Source organism: Scyliorhinus canicula, chromosome 11, assembly GCF_902713615.1.
Source record: "Scyliorhinus canicula chromosome 11, sScyCan1.1, whole genome shotgun sequence".
NCBI classification, from domain to species: domain Eukaryota; kingdom Metazoa; phylum Chordata; class Chondrichthyes; order Carcharhiniformes; family Scyliorhinidae; genus Scyliorhinus; species Scyliorhinus canicula.
Window position 1 is genome coordinate 20,754,674 of NC_052156.1, and position 17,990 is coordinate 20,772,663.

A 17,990-nucleotide genomic window follows, 5' to 3' on the forward strand; every position below is an offset into this window, starting at 1 on the left:
GATGTGCTGTTAGGTGAATTGGACAGTCTGAATTCTCCCTCTGTGTACCTGAACAGGCGCCGGAATGTGGAAACTAAGGGATTTTCACAGTAACTTCATTGCAGTGTTAATGTAAGCCTACTTGTGACAATAAAGATTATTATTATTTTTATTTCTCAACATTCATAGAATCCCTACAGTGCAGAAGGAGACCATTCAGCCCATCAAGTCTGCAGCGACCCTTCAAATAAACACTCTACCCATGATCACTCCCCACCTCCCCCCCGCCATATTCCCGTAACCCCATAACCTAACTTGCACACCAAGGGGCAATTTAGCATGGCCAATCCACCTAACCCGCACATCTTTGGACTGTGGGATGAAACTGGAGCACCCAGAGGAAACCCACAGAGACGTAGGGAGAATGTACAAACTCCACACCGACAGTCACCCAAGGACAGAACTGAACCCAGGTCCCAGATGCCACGATGCAACAGTGCTAACCACTGTGCCACCTATGTTGAAATGTCATTTGTCGGTTAACAGCCCAGCAGCTGATTCCATACAGAATTCAAAGATACAATGACCAGCATCAATATCTGCCCATATACTGCCTGCCCATCCATTCATCCCGCTCAACAATCCCAGTCAAAGGCCAGAACTGAAGGAAGTTATATTGGCACTGTGTGAAGAGGAGAGGTTGCAGTATATAGTAGTGGATATGGGGAAAGTAATCAGTATGCTGCGGTGAAGTTGGTAATACATATTTGATACGTCCAGCCCTTTTAATAGATGGCATAATCAGATTGTCCAATCTTGCTTTGTGACTAAATCACACATTAATCTCCAGCTACACTGAAAAGGAATATCAGAAAATAATGATAGTAATGTCGAAAGGTCATCCAGACCAACAAGCTCACGGTAACAATCAATCTCATCTTCCCATTCCTTTACCATTGTGAAAATGTCCCTCCAGGTCACAGACATCATCCTGGTTTGGGTGTATATCGCTGTTCCTTCACTGTCGCTGGGTCAAACTCCTGGGACCCCCTCCCTCAAAGCGCTATAGGTGAACCACACCACATGGACTGCAGCGGTTCAAGGAGACAGTTCACCGCTACCTTCTTGAGGGCAATTAGGGATGGGCAATAAAAATAGTGGCCAGCCAGTGACGCCCACATTGTGTGAAATAATACAAATATCCGGGATTAAAGATAACTGGGTAAACATAGAGCTGTTGTGGGGGTTGGGGGGTGGGTGTCAGAGATTTGGGGGGCTGTTCTTGTTTTTGTATTTGTATATAAATCTAAAAATGCTCAATAAAAATATTTACAGAAAAAGATAACTGGGTACAAAATTCAACAAACCCTTTCTGCAGTAATGTTTGGAAACGTTTGCAGAGAATTTTGTTTGGCTGCATTTACTGACACCACAACACTAGAGGGAGCACATTCCTCACATGTTGCAGCCAGTAAGTAACATCACAGTGAGCAAATATATAAATGAATAAATGTGGGAGAAAAAAAAGAGTGCAGTGGAATTGCATCTAAAAGTTTAAAAAATGAAATAAGAAAGCTATTTAGAAATCAATAGCAAACATCGGAATGACTGATCTTGGAGCTGGACTTTCAATTTGGAAAATCACTAAAACATATTTTGAATAGAATATAATTTTAGAAATTTACAGTACCCAATTATTTTTTTTCCCAATTAAGGGGCAATTTAGCGTGTCCACCAAACCTGCACATCTTTGGGTTGTGGGGGTGAAACCCACGCAGACATGGGGAGAATGTGAAAACTCCACATGGACAGTGACCCAGGGCTGGGATTTGAACCCAGGTCCTCAGCACTCCGGTCCCAGTGCTAACCACTGTGCCACGTGCCACCCCTAGTATATTTTTTTAAGAATCTGACCACCCAGCTTGGTCTCAAAACCACAACACTCAGTTTAGGAGTCCCATTACTTACCTGTTGAGTGAGTTCAGCTATGTAAGAGCTCCCTGCACATTGTGTTCCCATTTTTGATCATCTGACTCTATAGTTGTTCAGTTAAGATGGGTCAGCTTGGAAATCTGACACATTGAGAAGCTCAGTGTTTGCAAGAGTTTGCAAACGAAATAAATTTGGCAAAATATACTTTATTCATAAAATGTATAAAAGTACTTTACATGACTGTTCAAAGTTGACATTACATAAATTGCAAAATAAATTGGGCGGCACGGTAGCACTGTGGTTAGCACTGTTCTTCACAGCTCCAGGGTCCCAAGTTCGATTCCTGGCTTGGGTCACTGTATGTGTGGAGTTTGCACGTTCTCCCCATGTCTGTGGGCTTCCTCCGGTTTCCTCCCACAAATCCCGAAAAACATGATTTTTTTTTTAAGGGGCAATTTAGTGTGGCCAATCCACCTACTCTGCACATTTTTGGGTTGTGGGGGCGAAACCCACGCAGACACGGGGAGAACGTGCAAACTCCACACGGACAGTGACCCAGAGCCGGGATCGAACCTGGGACCTCAGCGCCGTGAGGCGGTTGTGCTAACCACTAGGCCACCGTGCTGCCCTGAAAAACATGATATTAGATGAATTGGACATTTTGAATTCTCCCTCAGTGTACCCGAACAGGCGCCGGAATGTGGTGACTAGGAGGTTTTCACAGTAACTTCATTGCAGTGTTAATGTAAACCTACTGTGAAAATAATAAAGATTTTAAAATATTTTTTTTAAAAATGAGCTTCTTCAGATACTGTCGGCGCAATTCTCCGCTCCCCACGCAGCGTGGGAGAATCGTGGGAGGGCCCCACGACAATTTTCACGCCACCCTCGATTCTCCCCGCCACCCGCTCGGAAGAATCGCGGGTCACCGTTTTTCACGATGGCCCGTGATTCTCCGACCGGACAGGCCGAACGGCCTGCCGTTCGCGACCGTTTCACGATGGCGGCAAACACACGTGCTAGCTGCCATCGTGAAACGGGTGTGGAGATACCCGTTTGGGGCTTCTGGGTGGCCTTTTTGGAAATGAGCACCATGACTGTGCTCAGGAGGGGACAGGCCCGCGATTGGTGCCCACTGATCATCGGGCCGGCGTCCAAATCGGACGCACTATTTCCCCTCCGCCGCCCCGCAAGATTAAGCCGCCACGTCTTGCGGCGCGGGAAAGACGGCCACCGCGCATGCGCGGTTTCATGCCGTCAGCGTCATGACATCAGCCGCGCATGCGGGGTTGGAGCCGGCCAACCTGTGCATACGCGGCTGACATCATATAGGCGCCGCCGTCGCGTCATTCTCGGCGTGCCGCCGAGAAGAACAGAGCTCCGCTCCTAGCCCCCCGGGTGGGGGTGAATTAGGTGCGGGGAGCGGGCTCTGAGGCTGTCGTGAAAGTCGGCCGATTTCACGACGGCCTTCGCGATTCTCCGCTCCTGCGGAGAATCGCGCCCTGTGTATTACTCCATTTACAGTTATAATTACTATCTACAAGATATATTCCATGTCAAACTTACAGCTCAGTTTCCCAGCCCCTCAGTGTACTCTGGCAGAAAACCTAACACAGTGGTCCTTTCCCGTTGCATCTCTGTGCTTCCTGCCCTAAGCTTTCTGGTGTCTCTCAGCGTGTACTCCTGGACTTGGAATGTGCCACTGCACACTGCTTCATGGTCAACTCTTTGCACTGAAAGACCAGCAGGTTTTGGGCAGACCAAAGAACATCTTTCACCGAGTTGATGCTCCGAGTTGTTCCCGGGAGCAGACTGTAGAGCACGGAGTCTGTCCTGCCTCACAGAGTTGCTCGCGATTAACCTCAACAAAACACACCACATCTTCTTTGCAAAGGCCTGGTCCAGAAGGAGGTGGACAATGGTCTCTTCCCCACCACAGCTACCTTGGTGTGTGTCTGCGAGCACACACTGCGGCAAACAGCTACCTTGGTGTGTGTCTGCGAGCACACACTGCGGCAAACACCAACTCGGTGAAAGCCGCTCTTTGGTCTGACCGAAACTTGCTGGTCTTCCAGTGCAAAGAGTTGATCCCGAACCAGTGTTGCAGTGGCACATTCCAAGTCCAGGAGTACACACCAGGAGAGGTGCACTCACTCTTGCTTTGGTCACACACCTTACTTAACACACGTTAGTGTAAATAACAGGTGTCATTTGACAGGTTATAGGACTAAGGGTAGAGGTTTAGTCGGATGATGAATATCACAGAGTGGTTGCAGAGCGATTACAGTGGATATGTGAGGGTGGCGCCAGACAGATGTGTGTGACATATCGCAGCAGTAGATCTGCTCGGAGTAGCTATAAGCAATAGTAGCAGCAAGGCTAAGGGACATTCAAAAATGTGGGAGGCAACTGCTGAAGTTCATCTCATAAAACTATGGTCTAATCTTCAGCCCCCAACCTGGTGATAGGCAGGCACAGAATGATACATTACCTGGCAGTGAGCTGTTCCACAGCTCCATGCTGCCCCTGGGTCCTTCCATGGAGGCGGGCTAGAGTGACAGGGCTATTGCCGGAAAACAGTGGGTAGCTAATTGGAGCAATTAAATGGCCACTAAAGGGCTATTATCAGAGGGATTTTTCAGTCAGCTTCTAGATTCCTGTAGACAGTGGGGGATGGTGTAGCTCCCATGAGGCAGCCTCCCAGAGGCAGAGCAGGAGGACCAGTTCTCCAGGCAGGTTTAAAGGCTCTCTGCCTGCCTGGGTTCAACTGCAGCCACAGGGTCGGCCACAGTATTGTGAACCTTCCTGCTGCCAGTTTTGTCAGCACTCCTGTACGTTTCTACAGGTGGGAAGAATCACTTCCCAGCCCACTGGACAAAACTAACCAGGCGGTGAACCAGGCAAATCCCAGAAGGATTACTGGCCAAACTGGCTCTGATATTGGAATCCCCAATCTGTCAGAAAGGAGTGGCTGGTTCCCAAGCTCCCATTGGCTGTGAATGCTGGAGTCAATTTGATCTCAAAGAACCTACAGGAGGCTGGGTAGGCACGGGGTCAATGAGCAACCGTGGACTTGGGGTGCTGCTGGAGCTGAACAGGACTTGAGGTGCTGCAGGAGCAGTAAAGAGATAAGGGATGGATGGTAGGGCACTCTATTCAATGTGTGAGGGTAAACACAGTGTGGGATTTGATTTGTTATTTGGATAGTGACAGACGGTGGAAAACGTTTGTTCAATTCATTTTTTACGGGATGTGGGCTTCGCTGGCTAGGCCAGCATTTATTACCCATCCCTAATTGCCCTTGAGAAGCTGGTGGGTAGTTGCCTTCTAGAACTGCTGCATTCCATATGGTGTAGGCACATCCACAGTGCTGTTAGGGAGGGAGTTCCAGGATTATTTTAAAAACATAAATTTAGAGTATCCAATTGATTTTTTTCCAATCAGGGGGCAATTTAGCGTGGCCAATCCACCTACCCCTGCACATCTTTGGGTTGTGGGAGTGAAACCCACGGAAACACGGGGAAAACATGGTTGTAATCGAACCTGGGACCCCGGTGCCGTGAGGCAGCAGGACTAACCATGAGTTCTAGGATTTCGACCCAGATGCAGTGACTTTTGGGGGGGGGAGGGAACCTCCAGGTGGTGGGGAACCTCCAGGTGGTGGGGTTCCCATGTGTCTGCTGTCCTTGTCCTAGTGGGTTTGGAAGGTGCTGCCGAAGGAACCCTGGGTGAAATGAAACAGTGAGTGAGCGCCACCTGCATAAAAGGTGCTCACTAGCTTCAGAAACATACCTCACCCAGCGGGGGGGGGGGGGGGGGGGGGGGGGGGGGGGGGGGCGAGACAAGATAAGACAAGACAAGACAGGACAGCTAGAGTGCGCAGTCGCCGGAAACTAGCCAGGTGAAATTCACCTGAAACTGCAGCTGGGGTGTGGGGAGCTGCTGCCATCGCCCACAATGGGGAGCCCGGCGCGGAAAGGTTTTTACCGACAAGATATTAACAAGACGATGTGGGAAGTGCCGCTCAGGTACAATGAGCTCACCCCCATTGGATCAGGGGCTTACGGGAGCGTGTGGTAAGTGAGGAGCGGGAATGCTGGAGACTCACTCTGTATCTGAGTGTGTGCTGGCTCAACATAACCTTTAGCATTGAACTCTGGAGCTAAAAGTGCTATTTTCAGAAACCTGGCGTGTCTTCGGGATCGCGAACAATAAAATGAAACTTTTAAATGGGAGGGGAAACAATATAGCTGTAACATACTACATTAAGCTGCTAGAAGATACAAGATGTCTATTGGGTGGTGAGGTGTGTTTGTGTTTTCCAGAATGCAAATCATTTAGAACAAGACCGCAGACTTGTGCATCCAGGCAAACATCAGGGATGGGAGCAATTCCCTGACCAGGTTCACTGTGATCCTCAGAGTGATCAGCCTGGACCTCGCCCTAAACTTCCATTCGGAGGGAAAAGCCTGGGGTTGACTCTCAGTATCTGAGAGTTTACAGCCTGTCTAGCTTTTTTATTTTAAAAATGGGGTATATTAGCAACAAGATTCATAGAAAAGGTAGAAATACATTGATGTTTAAAGCGAGGAGGGAGAGGGAGCTTGGCCATTCCGGTAATTAGGAAAGTTTACCAACGGGACAGGTCTGTCAGTGGAGATAAAGTTGATTGAGGCTCATGGCAAACGCACATGGTATCTCAAAGGCGACAGTGTCTAAACAAACTAAACAAACTATACATCTGCCTCACCCATTTTTAGACTTCGAACTTCGCTATCTCAGGGTTATTGGCGAAAATACTGTGGAGGAGCTCTGGCCAAACACATCAGAAATATCAGTGAGTCCTTTTTGTAGCCACTGAGCCATCCCCCTCGCTCCCCCCCTCCCCTCCCCCGTTCCCCCCCTCCCCTCCCCCCCTCGTTCCCCCCTCCCCTCCCCCCCCCCCCCCCCGTTCCCCCCTCCCCTCCCCCCCTCGTTCCCCCCCTCCCCTCCCCCCCCCTCGTTCCCCCCTCCCCCCTCGTTCCCCCCTCCCCCCCCTCGTTCCCCCACACTCGCTCCCCCCACCCCACACACTCGCTCCCCCCACCCCCCACACTCGCTCCCCCCACCCCCCACACTCGCTCCCCCCACCCCCCACACTCGCTCCCCCCACCCCCCACACTCGCTCCCCCCACCCCCCCACACTCGCTCCCCCCACTTGCACTCCCCCACACTCGCACTCCCCGCACCCACTCACACTCCCCTCCCCACCCCCACTCGCACTCCCCCCCCACACTCGCACTCCCCCCCCCCCACACTCACTCTCCCCCCCCACACTCACTCTCCCCCCACACTCACTCTCCCCCCCCACACTCACTCTCCCCCCCCCACTCGCTCTCCCCCCCCACACTCGCTCTCCCCCCCCACACTCGCTCTCCCCCCCCCACACTCGCTCTCCCCCCCCACACTCGCTCTCCCCCCCCACACTCGCTCTCCCCCCCCACACTCGCTCTCCCCCCCACACTCGCTCTCCCCCCCACACTCGCTCTCTCCCCCCCACACTCGTCGCCCCCCCCACACTCGCATCTCCCCCCCCCCACTCGCTCGTCTCTCCCCCCCACACGTGCTCGCTCTCCCCCCACCTCTCGTCTCCTCCCCCCCACCACCTCTCTCCCCCCCCACACTCGCTCTCCTCCCCCCCCACACCGATCTCCCCCCCACACTCGCTCCATCACCCACACTCGATTCCCCCCCACACTCGCTCTCCTCTCCCCCCCCCCCACACATCTCTCTCCCCCCCCACCTTCGCTCTCCCCCCCCACACTCGCTCTCCCCCCCCACACTCGCTCTCCTCCCCCCCCACACCTCGCTCTCTCCCCCCGCACCCGCTACCTCTCCCCCCCGCCACTCGCTCCCACCCCACACTCGCTCCCACCCCCCCCACACTCGCGCTCCCCCACCCCCCACACTCGCTCTCCTCCCCCCCCCACACTCGCGCCCCCCCCACACTCGCTCTCCCCCCCCACACACTCGCTCTCCCCCCCCACACTCGCTCTCTCCCCCCCACACACTCGCTCTCTCCCCCCACACTCGCTCTCCCCCCCCCACACTCGCTCTCCCCCCCACACTCGCTCTCCCCCCCACACTCGCTCTCCCCCCCACACTGCTCTCCCCCCCCACACTGCTCTCCCCCCCCACACTGCTCTCCCCCCCCACACTGCTCTCCCCCCCACACTCACTCTCCCCCCCCACACTCACTCTCCCCCCCCACACTCGCTCTCCCCCCCACACTCGCTCTCCCCCCCACACTCGCTCTCCCCCCCCACACTCGCTCTCCCCCCCACACTCGCTCTCCCCCCCACACTCGCTCTCCCCCCCACACTCGCTCTCCCCCCCCACACTCGCTCTCCCCCCCCACACTCGCTCTCCCCCCCCACACTCGCTCTCCCCCCCCACACTCGCTCTCCCCCCCCACACTCGCTCTCCCCCCCACACTCGCTCTCCCCCCCCACACTCGCTCTCTCCCCCCCACACTCGCTCTCCCCCCCCCACACTCGCTCTCCCCCCCACACTCGCTCTCCCCCCCCCACACTCGCTCTCCCCCCCCCACACTCGCTCTCCCCCCCCACACTCGCTCTCCCCCCCACACTCGCTCTCCCCCCCACACTCGCTCTCCCCCCCCACACTCGCTCTCCCCCCCACACTCGCTCTCCCCCCCACACTCGCTTCCCCCCCCACACTCGCTCCCCCCCCACACTCGCTCCCCCCTACTTGCTCCCCCCCACACTCGCTCCCCCCCCACACTCGCTCGCCCCCCCCCAATATTTGTTGTTGCATTCCTAATTGCTCTAGAACAGAGGGCAATTAAGGGTCAACTGTGTCGTTGTGAATCTGGAGTCTTGTGTAGGCCAGACCAGGTAAGGACAGCAGATTTCTTTCCCTGAAGCTGAAGGGCATTGGTGAACCAGATGGGTTTGTGCAACGTATAATTCCAGATTTTTATTGAATTCAAATTCTACCATCTGCCATGCTGGGATTTGGACCTGGCTCTCTGACCTTTACCCTGGGGCTCTGGATTACTAATCCAGTGACAATACCACTACATGATCGCTTCCCCTAAATCCTTCCGTTTGAGCCAAATGTTTTATGAATAACTTTCCTGCACACTCATTTGTGTTTGTAGTTTGGAGCAGTTGGGGAAGATCAGAGTTGAAGTCAATGATTATGTCATTGGTCAACAGCAGACCAATTATTCTAAGCTACATCGAAGAACAGAGATGACTGCAGTGCTATTTAGCAGCAGCCAAGCTCACAACAGATATGTCACAGTAACACCAACACTGTTACAATTTGGAGCCACAATGTCCCATTATCACTCATGCAAGCACATGCCAAAAAATAAAAATGTTCCAACATTACTAATAGAAGCAGGCTAATGCTCCTGTCGCGGTTATGTGCTCACAGCACAAGCGTCAAGAGTTCAATAAATCTGCTCATTTGCAGCTGGCACCAAAGAAAATAAACATGAAAGCTTCTGGTTTGTTGTGAAGACCTTCAGGGCAAGGGACCTGCCACCTCAACTAGACTGGCTCACATGTAGCAACAATCCCGATGCAATTGACTCTTAATGCCCTCTGAAATGCCTATTGAACCATTAACCCAACAGAGCTTTGCAGAGCAACAAGTTACCCATACCCGAGAACATTTTTTATTAAAGTCAGGGTGAAATTACACTTCATTAAAAGAAGAGGGTTGCATGCAAATATGTTAACTGATATTGTGCAGGATTTCAACCAGGGCGCATAATAATGTCCCATATAACCAGCTACCCAGTGTGACACATGGTCTAAATTGGCTCCTACATTTTGCATCCAGCAGGTTATCTAGAGCATGACAGCAGTGTAGTGGTTGTATTACTGGACTAATAATTCAGAGACCTGGGCTAGATTGGACCTAAGTTCAGACCCCACAACAACAGCTAAAGAAAGTTTAAATTCAATGAATTAAATAAATCTAAAATTAAAGAAGTACTTGTAGAAATATTTTGTTTGGATTTTTAAAATTTAAAGTACCCAATTTCTTCTATTTTCCAATTAAGGGGCAATTTAGCATGGACAGTCCCTCTACCCTGCACATTTGGGCAGCGGGGGTGAGACCCACGCAGGCATGGGGAGAATGTGCAAACTCCACATGGGCAGTGACCCGGGACAAACCCGGTCCTCGGTGCCGTGAGGCAGCAGTGTTAACCACTGGGCCACCAAGCCACCCAAAGTACTTGTAGAAATGATCACAGGAGATTTAATATGCTGAGGATTTTTTTTTGCCTCACCATCTTGCCATTTACAGCAGAGTCAACAACTGTTTTATGTGATAGCAGAAAATCAGTTCTTTGGTTCGAATTAATATGATTATATCTGTCCAGATCGAAACACAGAAGATACATATGGTGCTTTTGCAAAGTGAATGTAGCTTCACTGGAAACTTTGTTTTTCCAGTGTTGGGTTCCTCAGACCTTTCTTGCATTTTATATTCCAAGTGACAGGTAAAATACACTGGAATTTCTGTGAATGGTACTCTGTAAGGAGCTGTGAAAAACTACAGGATTCTGTCTGTTTCTTCTCCACTGTGTCTGGCCCCACTGTGACATATTCCCACAGATGAGATCAGGGATTTAGTGCATTAGGAATAATGGGACGAGGACCACGTCCTTTCATTCCACGGCATGATGTGTGTGTTTTTTTTCAAATTCAAAGGATGTGGGTTTCGCTGGCAAGGCCAGCATTTATTGTCCATCCCCAATTGCCCTTGACAAGGAGGTGTGAAGCTGCTTTCTTTTTAATTTTAAATTTTTTTTTATAAATTTAGATTACCCAATTATTTTTTCTATTAAGGGGCAATTTAGCGTGGCCAATCCACCTACTCTGCACATTTTTGGGTTGTGGGGGCGAAACCCACACAGACACGGGGAGAATGTGCAAACTCCACACGGACAGTGACCCAGAGCCGGGATCGAACCTGGGACCTCAGCGCCGTGAGGCGGTTGTGCTAACCACTAAGCCACCGTGAAGCTGCTTTCTTGAACTGCTGCAATCCATGTGGTGTGAGGGAGGGAGTTCCAGGATTTTGACCCAGTGACAGTGAAGGAATGGTGATCTATTTCCAAGTTAGGATGGTGCGTGGGCCTGGAGGGGAAATTCCAGGTGGTGGTGTACCGATGTGCCTGCTGCCCTTGTCCTTCTAGATGGTAATGGTTGGGGGTTTGGAAGGTGCCATGAGGGAGCCTCGGTGAGTTACAGCAGTCCATCTTGTAGATGGTACACACGGCTGCTACTTTGCGTCAGTGGTGGAAGGAGTGAATGTTTGTTGAAGGGGGAGGAATCAGTGGGCTGCTTTGACCTGGATGGTGTCAAGCTCCTTGAGTGTTGTTGGAACTGCAAGTGGACAGTAATCCATCACATCCCTGACCTGTGCCTTGTAGATGAGTTACTCTCAGCAAGCTTCCTAGCTTCTGTACTGCTCTAGTAGTCACAGTATTTATATGGCTAGTGGAGTTCAGTTTCTGGTCAATGATAATCCCTAGAATGATGATAGTATGAGACTCAGCGATGGTAATGCCATTGAATCTGAAAGGGTGATGGTTAGATCCTCTCTTGTTGCAGATGGTCATTGCCTAGCCATTGTGTGGTGTGAATTTTACTTGCCCCTTATCAGCTCAAGCCTGGACACTGTCCAGATCTTGCTGCTATTTGGACATGGACTGCTTTAGTTTCTGAGGAGTCATGAATGATACTTGATATTGTTCAATCATCAGTGAACATTCCCACTTATGAAATTATGATGGAGGAAAGAGTATTGATGAAGCAGCTGAAGATGTTTGAGCATAGGGCACTACCCTGAGGAACTCCTGCAGCGATGTTCTGGAGCTGTGATGACTGACCTCTAACAACCACAGCCATCTCCCTTTGTACTAGGTATGATTCCAACCAGCAAAGAATTATCCGCCGATTCCTATTGACTCCAGATTTGCTAAGGCTCCTTGATGCTTTTCTAAAAAAAAATCATTAACAGGATGTGGGCGTTGCTGGCCAGACCATCATTTATTGGCCATCCCTAGTTGCCCTTGAGAAGGTGAAGTTGAGTTGCCTTGAACTGCTGCAGTCTGTTAGGGAGGGAGTTCCAGGATTTTGACCCAGTGACAGTGAAGGAACGACGATATATTTCCAAGTCAGGATGGTGAGTGACTTGGTGGGGAACCTTCAGGTGGTGGTTTTCCAATCTGTCTGCTGCCCTTGTCCTTCTAGGTGGCAGAGGTAGCAGGTTTGAAAGGTGTTGCTTAAGAAACCTTGGTGAATTCCTGCAGTGCGTCTTTTACATGGTACATACGGCTGCCAATGTTCATCGATGATGTGGAGATGCCGGCGTATGTTCATCGATGATGGAGGGTTTGGCCATTTATGGAAGGGGTAGCAATCAAGTGACAGTTTTGTCCTGGATGGTGTTGAGCTTCTTGAGTTTTGTTGGAGCTGCACTCATCCAGGCAAATGGAGGTTATTTCATTACACTTCTGATTTGTGTCTTGTCGATGGAAGACAGATTTGGGGAGTCAGGGAGTCATTTACTCGCTGCATGATTCCTAGACTTTGACCTGCTCTTGTAGCCACAGTATTAATATGGCTAGTTCAATGCAATTTCTCGTCACCGATAGCCCCCACTGATAGTGGGGGATTAAGCAATAGTAATGTCAAGTGACAATGGTTCGATCCTCTCTTGTAGGAGATGCCCATTGCTACACTCAGTAAAATGCTGCCTTGATGTTGAGGTCAGTCACTACTGTCACCTCACTGCTGGAGTTCAGCTCTTTTGTCCATGTTTGAATAAAGGCTGTAATGAGGTCAGGAGCGGAGTAGCGCTGGCAGAACCCAACCTGAGCATCGGTGAGGAGGTTATTGCTAAGCGAGTGTCGTTTGATTGCACCATTGACGAACCATCAATTTACTGGGCGGGAGTAAACTGGTAAGGCGTTCATTGGCCAGATTGGATTTGTCCTGCTTTTTGTGTACAGGACATACCTGGGCAGGTATGAACAGATCTAGTAACTCAAAACTTGCCAACCATGAGGCACTGTGGTCCATCTGATTCACTGATTGTGGGATTATTTAACTCTGTCTATTACTTGGTGCTTTTGCTGTTTGGTATGCAAACTCATCGTACGCTGTAGCTTCACCAGGTTGACACCTCATTTTCGGTATGCCTGGTGGTGCACTCTGCATGCCCTCCTGCACTCTTTATTAAACCAGAGTTGATCCGCTGGCTTGGTGGTAATGGTAGAATGGGGGATATGCTGGGATATGAGGTTACAGATTGTGGCTGAGTACAATTCTGCCGATGGCCCACGATGCCTCATGATTGCCCAGTTTTGAGTTACGAGATCTGTTCAAAATCTATCCCATTTGGCAGGGTGGTAGTGCCACACAACACAATAAAAGATATCGTCAATGTGAAGACGGGACTTTGTCCCCATAAGGACTGTGCGGTGGTCACCCCTCCCGTGGACAGATGTATCTGCGGCAGGCAGATTGGTGAGGATTAGTTTGAGTGTGTTTTTTTTTCCCTTCTTGTCGGTTCCCTCACCGCCTGCTGCAGACCCAGTCTAGCAACTCTGTCCTTTCGGACTCAGCCAGCTGATTCAGTGGTGGTGCTACCGAGCCACTCTTGGTGTTGGGCATTGAAGGCCCCCACCCAGAGTAGATTCTGCATCCGTGTTACCCTCAGTGCTTCCTCCAAATGGTATTCAACATGGAGGAGCACTGAACCATCAGTAGGTGGTGGTGGTGGTGGGGGGGGGGGGGGGGTGGAAGGGGGGGGTGGAAGGGGGGGGTGGGGGGGGGTGGAAGGGGGGGGTGGGGGGGTGGTGGAGGGGGGGTGGGAGGGGGGGGGTGGGGGGGGGGGGGGTGGGAGGGGGGAGGGGGGAGGGGGGTGTAAATCAGCAGCTGGTTTCCTTGCTCATCTGTGACCTGGTGACCGGAGATATAATGGGGTTTTGCTGCAGCTCTCGTTTCAGGGCCAGTCGGCAACCCTGATATTCTGCTTCTTGTTTCTACTCCATTCAGTTCAGCTATTGATCTGAAGACAGGCGAGAAAGTGGCTGTGAAGAAATTGCACCGGCCTTTCCAATCTTTGACACATGCCAAGCGAGCATACCGAGAGCTACGGCTGCTCAAACACAACAAACAGGAAAACGTGAGTTAAAATCAACCAGCTTTAGCAAATTAATCCTGAGCATATTGACTAAGATTAAGATGTGGAGATGCCGGTGTTGGACTGGGGTGAGCACAGTAAGAAGTCTTACAACACCAGGTTAAAGTCCAACAGGTTTGTTTTAAACACTAGCTTTCGGAGCACTGATCCTTTCACCTGAGGAAGGGGCAGTGCTCCGAAAGCTAGTGACTAAGATTAAGTTATTTATTCTATTTTGCTTTTTGTTTTTTGTTTTTTGCAGGTGATTTGTCTCCTCAATGTTTTTTCACCAGAAGATTATTTACATACATTCCAGAGCTTGTGAGTACATGCAGAACAGTTAAAGAAAAATGTCCTTCTCTTTGTGGTGTTGTGGGTTGCATGTTTCGTCTTGCAATGCTCCATAACCATCAGTAAAATGGTGGGGAATTTATTCCTGTCCTCAATTCTCCCTGCCTTCCCTACACCTATTGCCAAATTGCAAATCTACACTGCGTCGCTATGGGGAGTCTCAAAGTAAAGATTTTGGGCGGAATTCTCCACCAGGCCCGACGCCGTTGTGAAACCGGGAGAGGTTCACAACAGCGTCGGAGGCTGCTCCTTGACCCCTATTCTACCCCCCCCCCCCCCCCCCGGGGAGGGGCTAGGAGGGCCGTGCCGTAAATTTCAGCCACGGGGCCTTGTCGCCGTGCATGCGCAGGTTGGCCGGCTCCAACCCGCGCATGCGCGGCTGACGTCACGACGGCTGACGGCTCAAACCCGCTCATGCGCGGTTGCCGTCTTCCCCTCCGCTGCCCCGCAAGACGTGGCGGCTTGATTTTGCGGGGCTGCGGAGGGGAAAGAGTGCGTCCCTTTGAGACGCCGGCCCGACGATCGGTAGGCACCGATCGCGGGCCAGTCCCCTCCCGAGCATGGTCGTGGTGCTCACTACCCTCTCCGCCCCCCCACAAGCCACAAAACAGCTTTTGGCGCCATGTTCACGCCGGCAGCGACCAGGTGTGGTTGCCGCCGGCATGAACCGGTCAGGAACGGTAGGCCGCTCGGCCCATCCGAGTCGGAGAATTGCGGGTCGCCGTGAAAAACGGCGGCCTGCGATTCTCCGAGAGGCGTGTCGCAAAACGCGACACGCCATTTGGGGGGGGGCGTGGGAGAATCGCGGGGGGTGCCAGAGCGGCCCTACCGTGATTCTCCCACCCGGCGTGGGAGCGGAGAATCACGCCCAAAATCATTCCAACAGGCAGGTGATCAGAACTGACTGGACACATTGTCCATTACCCCTGTGCACTGCCTGATGGCTGTTTTTCAAGCTGCAAGGCCAACCGCCTCCCTGTTCAGTTCCTCCGCTACAACAGTTTGTGAACAGCTTTGGTGTCCAATTTAACCCTGCGCTGAAATTCAAGTTCCACATTCTGTCCATCACCATCTATTTTCACCTTTGGTGCATTCTCCCCCTCCGCCTGCTCCCTCACTGCTGCTGTGTCCCTCATTAATGTCTTTGCCACCTCCAGGCTCACCACCTTGTCAACCTGTCCACTGGACTAGTGATCGGAGGCGCAGGCTAATTCTCACGGCAGCTAGTAGAATTTAAATTCAGTGAACAAATATCTGGAATTTGAAGCTAGTCCCAGTAATGGTGACCATGACAACTATCAACGATTGTCGTAAAAACCCATCTGGTTCACTAATGTCCTTTCGGGAAGGAAATCTGCCATCCTTAACTGGTCTGGCCTACATGTGACTCCAGACCCACAGCAATGTGGTTGACTCTTAACTGCCCTCTCAAATGGTCAGGCAAGCCACTCAGTTTAAGAGCAATTAGAGATGGACAACAAATGCTAGCCTTGCCAACAATGCCCGCATCCCATGAAAGAATAAAGAATAAATAACAATCATCAGTTCTTTCTTTACCAGCCTTCCACACATCATCTTTTCTGATGTTCAGCCGTTCAGATTCTAAGGTTCTTCGCTAATCAGCAACCTCCTCTGGCTCCCCAAAGCATTGGATGTGAAACTCTCATTTACCTTGACAAATTCACTGCGGCCCCAGCCCCTTCAGGCATCACACCTCCCCACCCTATTACTGCACCCTCCTCCAGTCTGGACTCCCAGCCCATGCTCTGTAAACTTTCAGTGGCTGAGCTTTCAGTTGTCTTAGAATCCCTACAGTGCAGAAGGAGGCCATTCGGCCCATCGAGTCTGCACAGACCCTCCGAATGAGCTACGCATTTACACTCCCCCCGCCCTATCCCTGTAACCCCATAACCTGACCTGCACATCCATGGACACAAAGGGGCAATTTAGCATGGCCAATCCACCTAACCTGCACATCTTTGGACTGTGGGAGGAAACCGGAGCACGGGGAGAAAACCCACGCACACAAGGTGAGAAAGTGCAAGCTCCACGCAGACAGTGACCCAAGGCCGGAATTGAACCCGGGCCCCTGGCACAGGGAGGCAGCAGTGCTAACCATTGTGCCACCATGCCGTATTGGCTTCATGTCTCGGCCCAGCTGGCGACCCTTCTCAGCACTTCGTGCATGCCTCCATTATGCCTTTAGTCATCACACATCGTCTCTTCCCCTCACACTCCAAACCCGTTTATGGCAATGTCTAATGCCTTTGTGAGGTTTTACTGTAGAAAAGATATTATGTGAGTGTAGCTGGTAGTGTATGGTGTGCCAGAAGACCCAGTGGAGGGCAATAAGGAAAACTAACCCAGCCTTTCATTCCTCGCTCTGTCCTTCTCCATCTGCCTTTCATTCTCTCTCACACACATTCTCATGCTTTCTTTAAGGGAATTGGTGCATAGTCAAGTTTGTTTTTAGTTTTGGAATATAGATTAAGAAGTGGGTAACATGATCCCAAGTCCCTCCACCCTCTTCACGCACCCACCAGCCCAAAGCAGTAATGTGGTGATTACATAAGTAGCAGGAGAATGTGGTGGATTAAGAGCGACTCTGTTCCCACATTCTTTCCTGCAGCTTTGCTGCAACATGTTTAGAAAGAGCTGATGTGAGGGGAAGCCACAGACACAATCTGAACAGACTTGTGTAATTCTGATTTTATGATCATGATAATTAGCATAAATTAATATTTCCTTTCCCATCAACTTACTTACGCTCACCTTGTATGTAACTGCAGTGTCATGGTGGCTAAGGTAGGCCACTAAGGCCACTGTTTATTGTGTGAACAGTGTCAGTCGGCTATTTGACCTTTGGAACACCAAACATAGAACATAGAACATAGAACAGTACAGCACAGAACAGGCCCTTCGGCCCTCAATGTTGTGCCGAGCCATGATCACCCTACTCAAACCTACGTATCCACCCTATACCCGTAACCCAACAACCCCCCCCTTAACCTTACTTTTTATTAGGACACTACGGGCAATTTAGCATGGCCAATCCACCTAACCCGCACATCTTTGGACTGTGGGAGGAAACCGGAGCACCCGGAGGAAACCCACGCACACAGGGGGAGGACGTGCAGACTCCACACAGACAGTGACCCAGCCGGGAATCGAACCTGGGACCCTGGAGCTGTGAAGCATTTATGCTAACCACCATGCTACCCTGCTGCCCTAAAATAGGGCTCGTCCGGGATTTGAACCCGGGACCTCTCGCACCCAAAGCGAGAATCATACCCCTAGACCAACGAGCCTCAATCCAATCCCACCCACACCTATACTTTTGTATTGCCTTGCCTTGTGATCGATCACGAGTGGCCAATTAATTAGTTATTTCCCTCCTGTCCACTCTCCGGGACCTCCAACACCCCTTCCCTGCCACCCTCTGTTTACCTAACAGGAACCAGGAACTAACCCTAATGTTGCCCAGAGGCTACATTCACTGACTTGTTCCTTAC

At 51.2% G+C, this 17,990-nt stretch overlaps 1 protein-coding gene and 1 non-coding gene across 2 annotated transcripts in view; one reads left to right on the forward strand and one right to left on the reverse strand.

Moving 5' to 3' along the window:
- Positions 1–5,802: 5,802 nt before the first annotated feature.
- zgc:171775 (STKc_p38 domain-containing protein) overlaps positions 5,803–17,990 on the forward strand; it is a 32,676-nt gene continuing 20,488 nt past the window's right edge. The window contains exons 1-3 of the mRNA XM_038812473.1: positions 5,803–5,987; positions 14,001–14,130; positions 14,390–14,448. Coding sequence (XP_038668401.1) covers positions 5,869–5,987; positions 14,001–14,130; positions 14,390–14,448 — 308 coding nt within the window. The 5' untranslated portion in view covers positions 5,803–5,868. The remainder of the gene's footprint in view (positions 5,988–14,000; positions 14,131–14,389; positions 14,449–17,990) is intronic.
- On the reverse strand, positions 17,715–17,786 carry trnap-ugg. The gene has a single exon. It is a non-coding gene; the product is annotated as a tRNA-Pro (tRNA).